The sequence below is a fragment of the Sardina pilchardus genome, chromosome 23 (genome assembly GCF_963854185.1).
Source record: "Sardina pilchardus chromosome 23, fSarPil1.1, whole genome shotgun sequence".
In the NCBI taxonomy this organism is placed as follows: Eukaryota; Metazoa; Chordata; class Actinopteri; order Clupeiformes; family Clupeidae; genus Sardina; species Sardina pilchardus.
Window position 1 is genome coordinate 27,561,123 of NC_085016.1, and position 17,762 is coordinate 27,578,884.

The 17,762-nt window shown below is 44.1% G+C and overlaps 1 protein-coding gene across 3 annotated transcripts in view; it reads right to left on the reverse strand.

The window, feature by feature from the left end:
• Positions 1-16,356, reverse strand: part of LOC134071231 (insulin-like growth factor 2 mRNA-binding protein 2) — a 39,670-nt gene extending 23,314 nt beyond the window's left edge. For 2 of the 3 annotated variants that reach the window (XM_062527873.1, XM_062527871.1), the window contains exons 1-2: positions 15,948-16,356; positions 14,798-14,858 (exon numbers count right to left, since the gene is read on the reverse strand). In XM_062527873.1, the coding sequence (XP_062383857.1) occupies positions 14,798-14,858; positions 15,948-16,122 (236 nt within the window). In that variant the 5' untranslated portion in view covers positions 16,123-16,356. The remainder of the gene's footprint in view (positions 1-14,797; positions 14,859-15,947) is intronic. The other variant, XM_062527872.1, reaches the window with a different exon arrangement.
• Positions 16,357-17,762: the final 1,406 nt, after the last annotated feature.

Here is a 17,762-nt window from a genome sequence, read left to right on the forward strand (position 1 = left end):
CAGAGCGAGGCGTAGCGACGGGCGTGGAGGGGAACACTGGGTCACAGGTGACCGGCTGGCTCCCAGTTTGCACCTCGTATCAGCACATCGCATCATCGCCGGTAACAGGATAAACCGGCTACATCACCTTAGTAACAGGATCAGCGGTTGGCCACGGGCCAGTCACAGGCTTTGGAGGCGGTAAGGAGGCCGGGGACGGGGACGTGGGACAGGGATAGACATTAACCCCGCGGGGCCCGTGGCTCCCTGCCACCAAATATATCGAGATTAAAATGAAGAACTCAAGAGTACTCAATTGGCCAGCATGCTTTTACACACACACACAGACATTTCACCAATCCATAAGCAGCGAACACACACTCACACCCACACACTATGAAGACTGACCAGAAACACACACACACAGACACACACACACACACACACACCATGGAGCAGTGGGCAATTCACAGCTGAGGTGCTCTGGGAGCAGTTGGGGTTTGGTACCTTGCTCAAGGGCACTTCCGCAGTAGATGCTGAAGCAAGGTGCAGGCTGGCTAGAATGAGCTGAGCTGAGAGCCCATGTTATATTCATGAGGGTTTGGATATTGTCAAATGAGGCAAAGGGAATCCGACTTGCTCTCCTGTCCTTGCATATACTGTATGTACCCTGATGCACACTTTAAGCAGCCTTGCCAATAAGCTAGTACTTTCACGGAGCGATGAGCAGGCTTCAGCACCCAGGCCCACTCTGCAGTGTCTGCAATTAGCATGTGAAAAGCCAAGCCAGCAACTAACTCCTGTGGCCACACATGTTCCTGAAAAACGGGTGTATGCAGGTGTTGCTGTTCCGTACTACATCGTCCTGGGGGGATATGTTGTTGCGTTTTACGTCGTCCTAGGGGGGGATATGTAAACCTCCGTTCAACACAGTAAGACTTACGGACGTATCCTATGCCCTGATACTCCTGGACACACCCCCTTTTCCAGCAGCGCAACTTCTCCATAGAAGTGAAAGAGAGAGAACACATGCCACTCAGTGTAGGCTACATGGTCCCCCTCCTCATAGCTGAAGAAATGTTTAAAAATCAATGTATAAGCCAGAGCTAATAGTTGGGAAATTCCGGTATAAGCCACAGGTAATAATTGGGTAATTACGGTATCATTTATATTACAAGGGCCTTTGTCCCCACGGTTAAGTGCCTTGTTCAAGGGCATAATGGTGGAAGGTGGGAATTGAACCCACAAGTTTTCAGGGTACTGCGTGCTAGCACACCATAGCTACAATACCCACAAATATAAGATCCAACGTGACTTCGCTACTTCCTCTATAAACCTGGCCCACTGGAGGTGTACTCCTACTCAACCCCCCTGAGCAGAACAGGATATCAGCAGTAGCTTTGAACCACACCGTAGCAGCACTGTAGCCAGTGGCAACCCTCACAGAATCAGACTGCACTATGGCACTGTGTAACCTGCACTGGGTTGAACAATGCGCATGCCTGGACCCAAACATCAGCACCTCGGATCGGGAGTGGAGCACGCTTGCAATTGAGCTAAACGCCCAGGCTGCTAGCTCTCCCACTAGCATGACTCTTAAGGCATCAGGAGGGAGGTTTACACAACGTGCACAATACTGCTCCGCTATGGACCAGCTAGCTACCGTTACAACTGCAACAGGAGGAAACTGACATAGTCCTCTTGAAAAGAACAAGACGTAGGTATTCATATCACTTATCCAGTCCTGGCACCAGAGCTGTGGCATTGGCATGCTGGTGGTGTGTTTTCCCAGTTCAACTACAGGTAAGCTCAGCTGTCCTGTCTCTACGGGAGGGAGAGAGAGCACCTGCTCTCTAGTCAGCGAGCGCTGGGTTCACAGACACATCTAATCGGAGTTAACCTCCTTTCCTGGTTTCCTGCTCCGCTTAAGCCGCTAAGAGCATCAGAGACCCGAAGCAGCACACCGCGTGGAGAGAGGGAGCACGAGGAAAAGAGGGAGTAGAGAGAATCAAGAAAGGAAGAAAGAGTAAAAGAATGAAAGAAAGGAAGAAAGAAAACAAGGAAGAGTGTTATCGTGAAAGAGACAAGCAGGTGCATGAAACAGGCAAGAGAGTGGGATGGCAGCGATAGAATGGATGAAGGAGAGAAAGAGAGAGTCGAGAGAGAAAGAGCGAGGGTGAGAATGAAAGACAGAAGCAGAGGGAGAAGAAAGGAATGGGAAAAGGAGAGGGGAAGCGAGTGACAAAGAGCGCCAGAGGAACGTCTGCTCCAAAATATCTCTGTCCCCATGCAGCGGGCAGCTACACTGGCATTCAGCACTGGGGCTCCCTGTCGCCTGTCGCCTATCCAACACACCTCCCGGAGTGTCTCGCTCTCGCTCCTCAGTGTTAATACTAGCACCACAGACAGGGGAAGGGTGTCTCGCTCTCGCTCCTCAGTGTTAATACTAGCACCACAGACAGGGGAAGGGTGTCTCACTCTCGCTCCTCAGTGTTAATACTAGCACCACAGACAGGGGAAGGGTGTCTCACTCTCGCTCCTCAGTGTTAATACTAGCACCACAGACAGGGGAAGGGTGGGCTCAAACGGTCTGTCCCCATCACCATTCCTGTGGGCCAACTCTCCCTTTGGGGGGACAGCAGACAGCATGTCACTCGCCCACGTTACAGTCTTCTCTCGCTTACTATCAAACAACGCCAACAACCCAATTTGCCCCCCGTTCCATGTTCTGAGCACTACAAAAAAGCTATTGGAGCTACAAAATATCCCCACAGTCCGAAACCCCCCCATGTTGTGGGGATGAGTTCAGGCAGGTTCTTGGCTTGAGAGAAGTGGCTCTAATGTAACTCTGAGACAGAGGGGAGTCGTCACTGAGGATTAAAGGAGATTGCCCCACAAACCCCCAAAACTGCAACCAGTCAGCAGAGACCCTCAGGGCTGTTCTACACTAGTTGCATTGTGTTTGCGGAACTTCTTGATTTTCAGTTTGGACGCCTATGCGAACTGATCAGAGCAGCCCCACTGCCAGAGCAAGGTGTCGTTGTTGTTGTTGTTGTTTATAGGATCCCCATAGGAACTACCAGGGAGACGAAGATACTCAACTCATGATATCGTGTCATGACAAATCATCTTTTTTACAATACAGCAGACAAAGTCGAGAATCAATTATGTGATACAATGCCGCAATAAAGCCACAGTCTCAACTTGAAAGCAGATGGCACATTGCATATAAGCTTACTGGAGGTCTTTGCAGCCATCTCCGCTCACTACTGGCATCTTGGCATCACTGGTTGCTACTGTCTGCACACAGATGTTGTGTCGAGTATACCTGCCTCTGAGCCAGTCCTTTAACTGAGTGAGAACCATAAGATGAAGGGACAACTTCACTATACATGGACCATAGCTCATACCAAGACAACCACATATTGAAAGTAACTAAGTAACAAAGCAACCACTGATAACAACAACACAACAATTCATTATGCAACTGACCTGCAACAAACCTATTTCTGAAATGCACGGAAACCTACTTTAAAAAGAGGAAACGCAGAATTGCATTTGATGTACCATCCACACTGCAATGTAAAAACCACAGTGCACACGCTGCGTAGAACGAGGACATAAATACTCAAGAGACTGTAACAAATTATCTCCAACACATACACACATACTATGTGCTATATCTTTACCTCAGAAGACACGCACGCATACAGAGAGAGAGGGAGGGAGGGAGAGAGAGAGAGAGAGAGAGAGAGAGAGAGAGAGAGAAAGAGAGAGAGAGAGATGAGAGTCCCACTGCTCTACAGATGTGGCTTGGTATCTCTCTGGTCACCCTCTTCTCTCCCAGTGTGACTCAAAGGCACAGAGGGGCGCCACTAAGTTCTTGTGCAGCACTGGGATGTGGGACAGAGTGGCGGAATTCACCAGAATCTAAACACACACACACACACACACACACACACACACACAGAGCCCTACAAAGGCTTTGTCATGCCACGTGTTAGCAGAGAGTGAGAGATGTGTATGTGTAAGTGTGTGTGTGTGTGTGTGTGTGTGTGTGTGTGTGTGTGTGTGTGTGTGTGTGTGTGTGTGTGTGTGTGTGTGTGTGTGTGTGTGTGTGTGTGTGTGTGTGTGTGTGTCGGGTGTGACTCAGTCTCACTAAATTACCCAAGACTTTGACACCTTCATCAATAATGAAGAGCCTTACTTCCCTCTGCGTCAACAGTGAGTCAGTGAATCAAGTGTATACTGCTAGGGCCCTCTGGTCAGTGCAAGCTAAATATGCTTTATGAATAACATTTACTTACTTACTTGTTAACTAACTAACTAATTAACTAACTAGCTAACTAACTAACAGGCCATACACACACACACACACACACATGCAAATATGATCAAAACTTTTAACAAATACATTTCCTCGAAACAGGAACTTATGGCGAATCAGTGGAGCATCGGTTTTGACACATTTATTCTTACCAACAGTGGGGTGAGCCCGCTGAAAAGTCACACTGCTGCATCGCTGAGTGTGTGTGTGTGTGTGTGTGTGTGTGTGTGTGTGTGTGTGTGTGTGTGTGTGTCACTACTGAGAGCCATTCACAAAATGAAAGGGTTTGGAGCACCACCCTCCTGCTGGGCCAGCAGCCAATCAGAACACAACTGAGATACAGCCAAAGCATGGCCTGCAGAGCGGGCATTCACACACACACACACACACACACACACACACACACACACACACACACACACACACACACACACACACACACACACACACACACACACACACACACACAGACACACACACATTAACGTGCCAGCGCACACTAAGTACATTACAGCCTATTCAAGTAACATAAATCTTCTATTAACATAAGCTCCAGTACAGTAAACACGATAACATTTACCAGCGCTTCACACTATTACTGGCGACGGCTCACCCCGTCAGTACATCAGGTACTCAGCTCATTTGTGCCACTTGGGCCAGACGAGACGACCGTATGTGACAGCAGGACCTGCTTATTCTACTCCCAGCTAAGGGCCTGGACATAAATGACCGCTCCTGCTGTATCTAACCCAACGGAATAGAATGCAATGGAATATTTCTCACCGTAAAAGAAGCACCGTTCAGAGTTCAGAGAACTAAAATAAACAGTCAATGTCTTGAGGACGAGAAACTAATTTGGCAAGATTACATAACTATGATGAAATATTCAAACATTCCAAATTCCAAACATATATATCTTTACCCACAAATATACAAATGGAATAAATGTGCACATTTAGCATACTTGATTGAGATAATAACTAAACAATAAATAATTAGGTATTAAATGTTAACACTTTAGCTTTTTCCCTTCACTCACTCTCACTGTCAGAAACAACTTCAATCCCTCTGTCAGACTATTTCAGATATTTCTGTTCATTTGACCCTTAACCAGACACCTTTTCAATAACACTGTTACCTACATAACTATGCCACAGAGGCCACTGCAATACGTCACAAACACAGGAAAAATAGAGACCCATCAAACCAAAGAAAAACACACTGATAACATTGCTTTAGCACCACCATCAGACACAGCCTGCCAGCCCTAGCGCTGACCATAAAGCTTCACATACGCGATCACTTAGAGCCTTAAGCGCACCACGACTGAACAACTTTACAGCTAGTCTCAAATACAAAAAACAAAACGTGTCAACATCTTAAATATTGGTTGGGGAAAAAATCAATGTTCACTTTTCATCTAACAGTAACCATTTCATGTTAATTACAAATGAAAGACAAACAAAAGCAAGTAGCACCTCACCCACCCAATGTTGGCACTGCATCGGAGTGTGTCAAGAGAGCATGTCCAACAAGTATCAAACAGACCCTCGCACCATGAAACCTACTCCTTTGGAGTGGAGGCTGAATGTGTGCTTGTGTTTGTGTGTGCGCGCGCACTTGTGTGTGAAAGTGTTCATGTGTGTGTGCAACTGCGGTTCAACTCCGACCTACATGGCATTCCGCTGGGTTCATCATCCCTTAATCTGAACGGGATTGGGATTACAGGAGACTGGCTGGGCCCCTGCTGAGTACAGTGAGACTAGTGTATGCGCACACACACACACACACACACACACACACACACACACACACACACACACACACACACACACACACACACACACACACACACACACACACACACACACACACACACACACACACACACACACACACACACACACACACACACATAAACACTCACATACAGACAGACACACACCTTATCCCTTGTCTGCTTTAATGAATGCCATTACACTCCTGCCGCCATATAGAAATGGCTGTCCAGCACGTCTCCCTTAGACGTCATCAAGCCAGACGGGCAACTCAGATGACAAAGACCTTTCACCCATAAAAATAATTACACATGAAATAATAAGATAGCGTACATTTAAATACATAAATCTAGATTTCTATACTCAGTTAAAAAAAAAGACTGACATACTTGTTTCTATTAATTATATTAATTACATTCTAGATCAGAAACGGCCAAGATTCTGAGACTATAAACCCCCCCCCCCAGCAGCCATTTATTTTTTTTCTGTTCTTTTCTATTCTTCTCTATTGTATTGTATTGTATTCCATTGTATTCTATTAACGGCCCTCTGAGATTTCCCTCAGCATTTGCCCTCTCCACGTCTCTCGTCCCTCTCTAATCATCTCATGCCCCTGTTGGCTAATCCTCCTGCAGGGTCTCAGGTGCGCTGGAGGGGCATGGGAGGGTCTCTCCACAGCAGTCCTACTGTACATGTCTGGGCTCTCTGTGCTGGGGCCAACGGGGATCTGAGGGGCTCAGTCTGTCCACTCTGACCACACACACACACACACAACTCCTCGTCTAGTATCTTTGCTCAATTCATTCCTGCATAACTCCCACACATTTTTATTGTACCTTCATTTAACACATGAATAGCCTTTTTTTATTACTCATTCTTACATCGTCAATCTTACTGTCGCCATCCTTGACACCTCTATCTTCTTCCGTTGCCATCTCTCACTCAGTCTCCCCTTTACTCCTCTTCCTCTTCTAACACACCCCTCTCACTTCTTCTCTCTCTCCCTCCTTTTCTATCACTCCATGCTCCCCTTCACATCCCTTTCTCCCTCACTCCATCCTCTGTGGGCTAATCTCCCTAAGCAGTGATAATTACATTACTTGGCCACACCCCTGAGAATCAGATCATGTGACCCGGCTGCCGCTGAAACGGCATTATCTTCATCAGAGATTTATCCTCATCCGCAAGCTCAGGCAACTAAGACCTGACCAGGCTGTTTGTGTGTGTGTGTGTGTGTGTGTGTGTGTGTGTGTGTGTGTGTGTGTGTGTGTGTGTGTGAGACACAGATAGACACACACATCTAATAAGTATGACAGGTGTCTATGTATCTGTAGCACTAGGGTGTATCTGAGTGTTTAAAGATGCGCGCGCGCACACACACACACACACACACACACACACACACTCACACTCACACTCGCACCCCTGTATCTTAGCACATCAGATCCCATGTGAATCCATGACAGTATAGCTGCCATAGCCAACTTTGTCATCGCCCTGGCATTTGTGAAAAGGTTACAAGAGGTTCACTGTGCTTTGTTCAACTCTGTATGTGCATACACACGTACACATACACACACACACACACACATACACACACACACACACACACACACACATGATGCATTAGAAATGCAAATCACATTACAAGACTGCCAAAGTCAACTCTTTTGATTTATCACCCTTGATCCCCTAATCTGACATGAGACACCTCTGACTAAATCATGCCGTATTCCATTTTCATGACGCCACCACCAAACCTGTTCATCGACAACAACCTTTGAAGTTTCTCTCGCTCAGTAATCCTAGTAATGTATGTGAAAGGACGCATGGATGACATTCTTCAGACTGACTCTACACGCGTATGAAGACGCAAAGAATAACTAAGGAGCTGCTGCAAAAAACTGACGTCCTAGAAGGGTGCGATATTTAGGGACGATAACAGCACACAAGAACTCCTCCATCCGCCCACTCCACACAATTATCTTCTCTTTCAATAGCACACATGTACACACACACACGCACGCACGCACGCACGCACGCACGCACGCACGCACGCACGCACGCACGCACGCACGCACGCACGCACGCACGCACGCACGCACGCACGCACACACACAGTGAAAACACAGTGAGTGAGAGACTATGAGTTTGTATCTTTATTGAAACCTAACCCATACAAGTATGAAACAGATACTGACACACTCGAACTATAGACTGACTATTCATGCTATTCACGCATGGGTTGATATATGTAGATGACACTGGTGTGAATATCATTCACTAGGGAACACCTGTGCAAATCAGTGCCAGGACAGATCTGATATGAAAGTCTGGATGTGTGTGTGTGTGTGTGTGTGTGTGTGTGAATGTTTGTGTGCATGATATGGAATGCATGTGAGCATGGGTATCTGTGTGGGGGGATGAATGGCCTTGAGTTCCATGGAATACATTATTATGCAAATAAATCAGTATTCACAACCACAAGCTTCACACAATCACAGAACTTCAGATCACTATCACTAGGGTGTGTATGTCTGTGTGTGTAAGTGTATGCATGTGTGTGTGTGTGTGTGCACACATGTCATTTGAAGGGAACACCCCTTATGGAGGTGTGAAGGAGGCAAAGGTACCAGCTGCCCAGATTCAATGCCCATCTGCCCACACGCCCAAGCACAGCCCCCTGGGGTAGGGTGGTATAATCTACCAACCTCCGGCGCTGGAGGGGCTCAAGAGCTGGCACGTGCACAGCCCTCATGGCGATACTGGGCGTTCTGAAACGGATACCCCTGCACTGACCAGGCCACCACGGACACAGCCACTTCTACACCGGGGGATTACACAGCAGTATATCCCACTGAGCCACAGAGGAGCCACAAGGTAGCAGAAAAGGAACACAAACACCCACATGCACACTTACATGTACTCTTGCGCTCGCTCTCTTTCTCTCATACCCACACACACACTCACACTTTTAGGTACATCTCCACATATACAGCCCCGTTTTCAGATCAATTCAAAGCAAGGACACCAGCTAAATCTGAATAAACTCATTATCTGGGACTCTGCCTAACAGACAAGTCATAAGCACGCAAACTCATTCATTCTCTCATATATCCGCAACAACTCTGCGCGGAAGGCCACCATGCCTAATTGTAAATGCTCGTCTGTGGACACACGCATTTTCACAAATTACTCCACTCTAGAAGCCAGCACATGCCGACGAATGGCGTCATTTCTATCTATAGACCGGTGTCTGCTTGTGTGTGTCTATGCATCTACGGATCCTTCACCATCTTGTTGAGCGTTCCGTGTTTGCGCAGGCTTTTTCCCAGTGTGTCTGGGTTTCTGTGTGTCTGGGTGTGGATGGTGTAACGATTACACCATTTGGGATCTTGTGCGACAGCTCATCTTTAATTGCTTTGCATCTGTACTGTCAAATGATGTGTGAGGTACAGCAGGTTTAATCATTTTATTATTGAAAGCTCTGCTCATTTCACCCTTGGAACCATCGATATTGCTATTTTTGCTATTTCATCACATAATATACTGACATTTCACACGGAGAGTAAGTCTTTCTATCTCACATGCGGAACATCCCCCTAGATGTGAAACAGACAGGTGTACAGTATGTATACCCACAAAGGGAGACCAGTAGTCAACACATGCCATGAGTGAGGGAGTCATTACGTGTGTGTAGTGTGAGGGAGAGAGTGCCTGCGCGGTGGAGAGTTGCTGTATGAAGGGTACAGGCGCGGGCTCAGTCACCCATCTGCTGTAGCCATCTCCTGTCTCCTAGCCAGCACTGGGCTTCAGATCGGACAGGGAAGCGAGGGTGGGATCTTCACGTGATGCTGGTGACAGAATTCCGTCGCGTCAGGTGACAGGGCAGAGCCCCACACACATCCTCCCTTTCACACCCCACATGATCACCTCGTGTCCAGTTACACATTCAAAGGGCTTGACTTACTTACACACACACACACACACACACACACACACACACACACACACCAACATGAAAGATTCCCAACCCCTAAAGCCTCTGACAGCAGCCACTGATTTTCTGCTACTCCGTCAGTAGCATATATGTTCATAAAAAACAAGTGTTCAGAGGCAACTCCAAATGTAACACCGTCCGCATTTTCTCATAAAAAGTACAGATGACAATGGAATGTTGATTCTACATGTTTGTGAGAAATGATCTACTTTCTATTTGAGGCAAGGAGAAGGACAATGGCAGCACTGGTGCTTATTGACAGACTCAATCTCACATGTCTGTCAGAAAGAACAGAGAAAGAACCTTCACGTTCAACTGAGCCCTCTTACGAGCCCTTCTCAGCTATAGCTGAGTCATACAAGCAAACAGCAAAAGGGCTAAATGTACTGCCTGTATCTGTTTGAAGGAAAGCACTGAACTACACTCTAAAACAAATTCATGAGACCAAACCAACTACTAATCACATCGACTGCATCCATGTACTCTATCTAGAAATAGGGAAAAGGTGAACACCTCAGCCAGAGCACATACTTGAGGTCCACTTTCATACAGAAATACAGACAGTGAGTCGGAGACAATTCACTTGGTTCCATCTCACTCCGTAGTTCTGTTGCAGGCACGCCCACAGCATAGTTAATGGTATGAGCATGTCTCTTGTTTGGGCACCTGGCATCCACACCAGCAGTTGTCAGTTGTGCTGCGGTCACTTCGCACCTAATTAGTTGCACAGAGTCCGTGTCTAAATTGAAAATAGGGACGTAGGATAAGAAATGACCCCCTTGGTGAAGCTAGAGTGACTAGAGTAGACTAGAGTGACCCTCATGGTCAGCAGAATGCCTGGTGGTTATCTCACTTCTCGCCATACACTAAACCCAGGCACAGAGAGGGTGGGGGATTGAGGAGGGAGGGGGGGGTGTAAGGGACAGATCATTTGGACTCTTTCCACCTGTGGTACTGACACACATGCCCAGTTGTTCTCTCTCTCTCTCTCTCTCTGAGCTGGCAACTTCACATTCGCCCACCGAAGCGAGCATGGCGCGCGCACACACACACACACACACACACACACACACACACACACACACACACACACACACACACACACACACACACACACACACACACACACACACACACACACACACACACACACACACACACACAAACACACACACACACACACACACACACAGCTCTTAATCTACTCTGCTCTAGTTTCCACTTCTTTTTCCCATGAAAAATGAAGCATCTCTTAAATCAATATTATCTAACGGTCTTAAAATCCATAAGCATCATTCTTCAATACTTCTTCTCACTGATGTGAGAGAAAAGAAAATCCTTTTCTCACAAAGACAAATAGACTGATATATATCCATAATAAAGCAAAAAGGCATCCCTAAATTGTACATTTTGAAAGATAGTAGGTCAACTTGTAAATCAATGATAACTACATTTTCAAGAGTTTTTTCTAAAGCAAACACTTTCATTATTAGCGTGAGTTAAATGTTAGCCTTGAAAAGAAATGTTTCAATATTTATGTAGCATAACCTTTTTCACAAATATAGAGCTAAAAAAAACAAATATCAAACACCAATGATAATTGTTTTAACCGTAAATAATGTCCCCTTGATTTATATCTAAAAACACCATGAAAGCAAATCGTTTTGTGAGATCTGGAAGCATTGATGTAAGTGGGTCTGAATTGTCTTTTTTCACTCTCATGAGCATTGCTTTAAAGACAAATAAAAATGTGTGATCAAATGCATTCAAATTTAATGAACAATAGCTTTACATATACTTGAGATACACATTGCTGTTTTAACAAAACCAGATGTTGTTCAGCTTAATTCACAGCTCCTATTCTGTAAGTATAGATGAATATAATTTCTAAAAACTCACAGTAAAATAACATAATCAGAAACAAATACCTTTTCCTTCTTTTACGTATAAAAAGATGTACCACCAAAATAAGACCCATCAATAATGAGGAAATGCATCATTGGAATCGAATATCTGAAACATTTGCCTATTTTCTATTTTCACTAGTTCCAGATCAATTGCAGCATCTTTTGATGATTTTTTAATGTAAAATCTATATGCATAATTAGACAGTGATTTCTAGTGACAAAATCATGCACTCATTCAGAGGGAAAACATCTCATTTCAGAATGTGAAATACGCTATAATATGATCTTTCATATTGAAATCTATCTATTTATGCAGCGAAACCTCACAGCTGATTGTACTTACACGTAAGACAATGCCTAGCAACCGTCTTGCAATTGAAAAAAATTACAATTATCCCATACCTGGTCAAGCTACTATGAGACAGACTCCCTTTAGGTTAGTGCAAAGTAGACTTAAGGGGATGATACATGGGTAAACATGTAGCGCAATGCTGCTGGGAAACCACATAACCAGTTCCATTTATTTTTCATTGGATTATAATGACGATTTGCCTTTATAATTAAAGTTCTCCAGAAAATAAATTGTAGGCCAATATCAATTGGAACATGCTACCACAATAATAAGGAACACTGTTCAGCAACATCGCCCAAAAAGTTGCCCCATGTATTATCAGCTATAGGCTACCTTTATTCATTGAGTAAGATACCATGTTTCAAGTGACAATTAACTAACTCAGTTCAAATGACACAACAGTCCCTAATACAATCTCAATCGAATCTAGATGCAAAAACCATAGAGCTTAATAACCAACCAAATAGTGTGTTCCAGAAGTGTCTCTCCCAACCATGTGTGCTCGCCTGACTTGGTTCAGGGCAGTTTAATGCTCTCTGCAGCATACTACACATTAGTAAGCAGATTAATGGCCAATAAAAGAGATACTTGCTTAATACCTACCGTTAAAAGTACTAATAAAAATGTCAGTATATTCCTAGATGTATGGCTTGATAATTACCCTAAATGAGAGACTTAAATGACTTCTAAATAGCACTTTTCGTGGTTCACACATTCACACTGATTTAACAGTACACAAACGAACTGGTAGGACTACACTAATTTGGATGATTCCGCCTGGGTTCAATTTCAAGCGTGTTGTTTTTATCTAGTCTGGCCTATACAGTCGATTTATTTCCTCAGCCCACGTAACGTACAGCACAGGCAACATACCCAGCCCTACCTTGCTACCCTAACATATTCCCTCTGTAGCCATTTACAATTGTGGATACATATTAACCTAAATGCGCGCCTTTCAACAGTCCGGCCATGATAGAAATTAAATGCATTTAAAAGAATGGTCGCGAAGAGATCCTGCATAACGCCCTCATATCACATCAACTGCTTTAACAGAAATTGTGTGCTAGTTTCCCACCGAAGAAAATGGCACCTCTCTTCAAAAAGAGCGTCAATTCGAAGAATTTAGCTGTTTGTGTGGTCCATGTAGCCATTTTGTAAGGTAACCAGCAGAGCCGCTCTGGTAACCAGAAAAAGATGGCCTAAAAAATCTGATAGCCTACATTTACGCACAGTTCTCCGAGTTGTGTTAGCATACATAAAGGAGGAGGTTCTGTTGAAAGTGACGGTGTGTTTACATAAAGGACGTAGACGAGGAATGTATAGAGTCACGTGGTGTGGGCCAGAGCAGTCGTCCAGTGCGCAGGGTCATATGTTAAAGCCCCTCTGAAAGCACACCAGAACAAACCCAAAACGATCTAATACACTCAGTATCACTTGACGTGTTCACTGCGTCTGGCTATATTATGAATGGGCACGACAGTCTGCGTAGCTTAAAATATTACAGGCCATGCTGCGTGTGCCTACTAGGGGCAGACACCGAGGCCTACAGAAGTAGGCTGCAAGCTCGGCCCGTGAAGAAAGGCAAACAGTCAGCCATGTTGTAGCTTTAGCTTCCTGATCACTCAAATAAACGCCAATTATCCAAGATTAATATAACATTTTCGAATAATATGGAAAAGCAAACGCAAATGTTTGCCCTGATCCTTTCCTTTCCTTTCCTGTCTGATAGCTGAAGCGTGAGGTTGCCCTTACAAAACACATTACCTCGCCATTTGAACCCTAATGTAAATAAATTCTAACATCATCCATTTCTAGTCCCCACTCTTCTGAACAGTTATTCCTTAAAGTATACATTTAAAACTAAATTTAAATAAATAAATACATTCATAAAATAAACCATTAACATTTTCGGCAAATTATGCATTTAAATACCACATATGCCCCTTCATACAATATAGGCTAGATCCTGCCCACCGAATGAACAATTATGGACTATACATATCTAAGGGCAAAAGACGAACCACACACATGATGGAAACCTGTCACACACCACCCAATCCAGTTAGTGCAGGCCTATTCTGTTACACAAGTAACAAAGAGGTGGGGAAACATTGAAACACACAACTACGACAGGAAGTATTCGTTTGCATCTTCATTTTTCTTCAAATCCATTTTTTTCAAAGCTAAGTCGCAATAAATTCACAAATATTGGCCATGCCGTTAACATATCTCGTTAGTAATATCGTAGATTACCAGATATCACTTGTTTGACTACTCCATTCGTAAACATCGTGCAGCTGTTACATAATGGCAACATTTTTAAGCAAATAAACAAAACTCGTTTGCACACATTAGAATTTTTTTTAAACGTCACATCACATGCAGATGTTCGGCTCTGTGCACCATAGGCTACTGTTTTCTATCACTTAGGAGTCAGTGACAAATAAACTTTACCTTAGTTTTTTGGGAACTGAATAGTCGACCTCAATTACTTTCCCGTGTAACTCAGCTTTTCCTGTAAAAAGAAAATTACAGTACAATACTTACAAAAATGTATAACCAACTTTCCAGTCGCGCGGTACACTAAATTACTTTATGTTGTCATAACCTGTGATGCCATCGTCGTATAATGAACCCAAATGATAGAGATTACAAATTAGTACAGGTAGTCTAAATTATTCAGTTTATTTTACATTTTAGAATGCGTTTACGTGGAGGTTTTTAGTAAATGTATGTGTGTAATAATGCGTGCCAAATTACGGGTTTACACATGAAACAAAACGGGGGAATTGAATCGATGGAGAGGCCACGCTTTCTCCTCCCACCAACCATTACACTCACTCATGGGTATATGTTAACGTTACAATAGCAAATACAGATGATTGTTGTTTGAACTGTACTGAAGAAACTATTATCTGTATTTCTGACAAGCATTGCTTGTTGACACCCGTGCGCTGGCACAATAGTCTGCAGCACCTCTATAAGTGGCGATCATTTAGTTAACCAATTGTTGATTTGTGAATATGCCTGCTAGCCGTGTGTTCCAGTTATACCTCATCACATTAGCTACCTCAATATCTTATCCTATAGCCTAGGTCCTACGGCACCTATGTTCTGGACACCTCGTAGATACCTGCCAGAGGACTGCATGTACGCATAGATTAAACTGCATTCTAAATTACTTTTACCTGGTCTTTTCAATAAATTCGGGTCAAAAAATGACCGAAAAATGATTAAGCCAACCTCTCTGCTTTGGACCACCCCGCAAACACTGCCAATTGCCAAGAAGCATCCCCCATGAGATTTGAGCTTATTCCTTGATTTGGAGCGTGATACCACTGCGTGGAGTGAAGTTTACTTTTCATCGCATTCACGTGGTTTATCTGGACATCCACTGTATTCTCCCCAATTTCACAAACCTGTCACAACTAGCCCATGTTTTCCCATGCGCTGTCGTTGATGTAAGCAACTGGCTACAGTAGCCTATACGTCAAATGAAGAATGCTTGTGAAATCTGTCATGCAATATTTCACGACGTTCCACACTGTTTTACACCCAAAAATAACTGGTACCCTTGTAACATACAGTATGAGCAAAATCTTACCTGACAAAGTCTCAATGGCTTTGATGGCCCATTTCTGATCTGGGAAATCCACGAAGGCATACCCGGTTTTCAACAGAACCTGATCGGCCACGGGAAGCTTCCTTTCGTCAAAGAGCTGCTTCAAGTCCTCCACCGTGACCGTAGGACTTAGATTCCCCACGTACAGTTTGTTCATGATCCACTAAATGATAAAAGGAGTACACACCAGATCACACCGCAGTAGGAACTAAACTGGCAACTAAGCAAATGAAAAATGGAATCAAAAAAGTTATATATAAAAAATCAGTATGAGGCAGACCTCGACGCCAACTCCGCTCCTAGTAAATCACTTCTGACTGAGGTACAAAAAGTCGTTACGTTTCAACGTCACTCCATGGGTACAAGCACCGCCTTTGAATAAAGGCTAATGTGAAAGTATTTTGAGAAAGACAGGTTTAAGGAAGCGTTGCCAAACATCTAGCCATATAGCAGGATGGCCTATACGAACGAGTACAATGACAACAACAAAAATGGAAGGTTGGTGGTTTAGGACACACCTTTACGCGCCGATCATTCACTCAATTACAGGACACAGCGCCGATGAACTGCTGAACTATCTCGTATATGAGTGAATAAAAACCAGAATACCATGCACATCATTAGGACATAGTTTGGCTACTTCAGAGGGTATGGCAAAATAGATAATTGATGATGATATAGTCTTGAAGGGTTAAGCTACTATATGGGAGGAATAGAGCTCATCTTTACCCTTCAATTATAACAACCGATGAAAAGTCAATTTAATAGAGAAAATAATAACAGCAATAGACAACACAGAAAACGCATGAATATGATGTCTGAAGAAAACGCCTAATCACACCAAAAAGTAAGTTGCGTAATTCTAACATGTACATTCACTGCAACTGCCCATCATCTTAAACTATAAGATGGGTATTCCCCGTTTAACCGAGCGGTTCGCCCACTCTCCCCTGCAGAATGATATTGTGCCGCGGGAAGAACACGCCCCCCACACATGAGCTAGAGTACCTCCGATAGATGGCGGGGCGTAGGCTACTGCACGGCAGTGTACAGGCGCACAGAGCGAAATCGCTGTCCCAATGAACGCTCCCAGCGCCTCGCCTACCAAAGAGAAATTGCCATGCCCAAATCTGCAGCAGTCCAGCTCCATGTCAAGGTCTTGAACTCATGCTGTTGAATTATCTATACTTTTTGTCCCTCACCCACTTTAAACAATAAATGTTTTGTATGCGATTCGTAAATGTTCTGATAGTCGAGTTATTACGCGCGATAAGATGGAACCGTAAGAGAACGCACTGCTGGAGAAGGGTTAGGACAAGGAAATGCTTAATGGAAGGCCTACTACGTCATGCACCCAGGATATTTTCAAATGGGTATTTTTTATTTGTATATTATTTTATATATGTATACATATGTTTTATGAAAATTGGCCAATAATATAACACCTTGGCTAATTCAAGGGAGTCAACAAGCGACATAGCCTATGCTTGTCATATGACTAATAAGCCTCAGACATGATGACTACTACTCCCTAACCGAGAGCAAAATGCAGTATGCTATTTGGTAGGCCCCACCGTCTCTTCCTTCGGGATTTGGCGAAAGGCAGTGTTGAACCTTGCCAAACAGCCTCCACTCTTCTCATGGAGACGTAGGCCTACATGTTTTCCTCATTCGAGACAACCATAACTTGAAAGAGAAGGTTAAATCCAACTTGAGTCGTTTAGCATAATTATCTGTTTTATGTTTAAAACTTCAGATTGGCAAAAAAATGAGCAAAGACGATCTCGGGAAGACAAG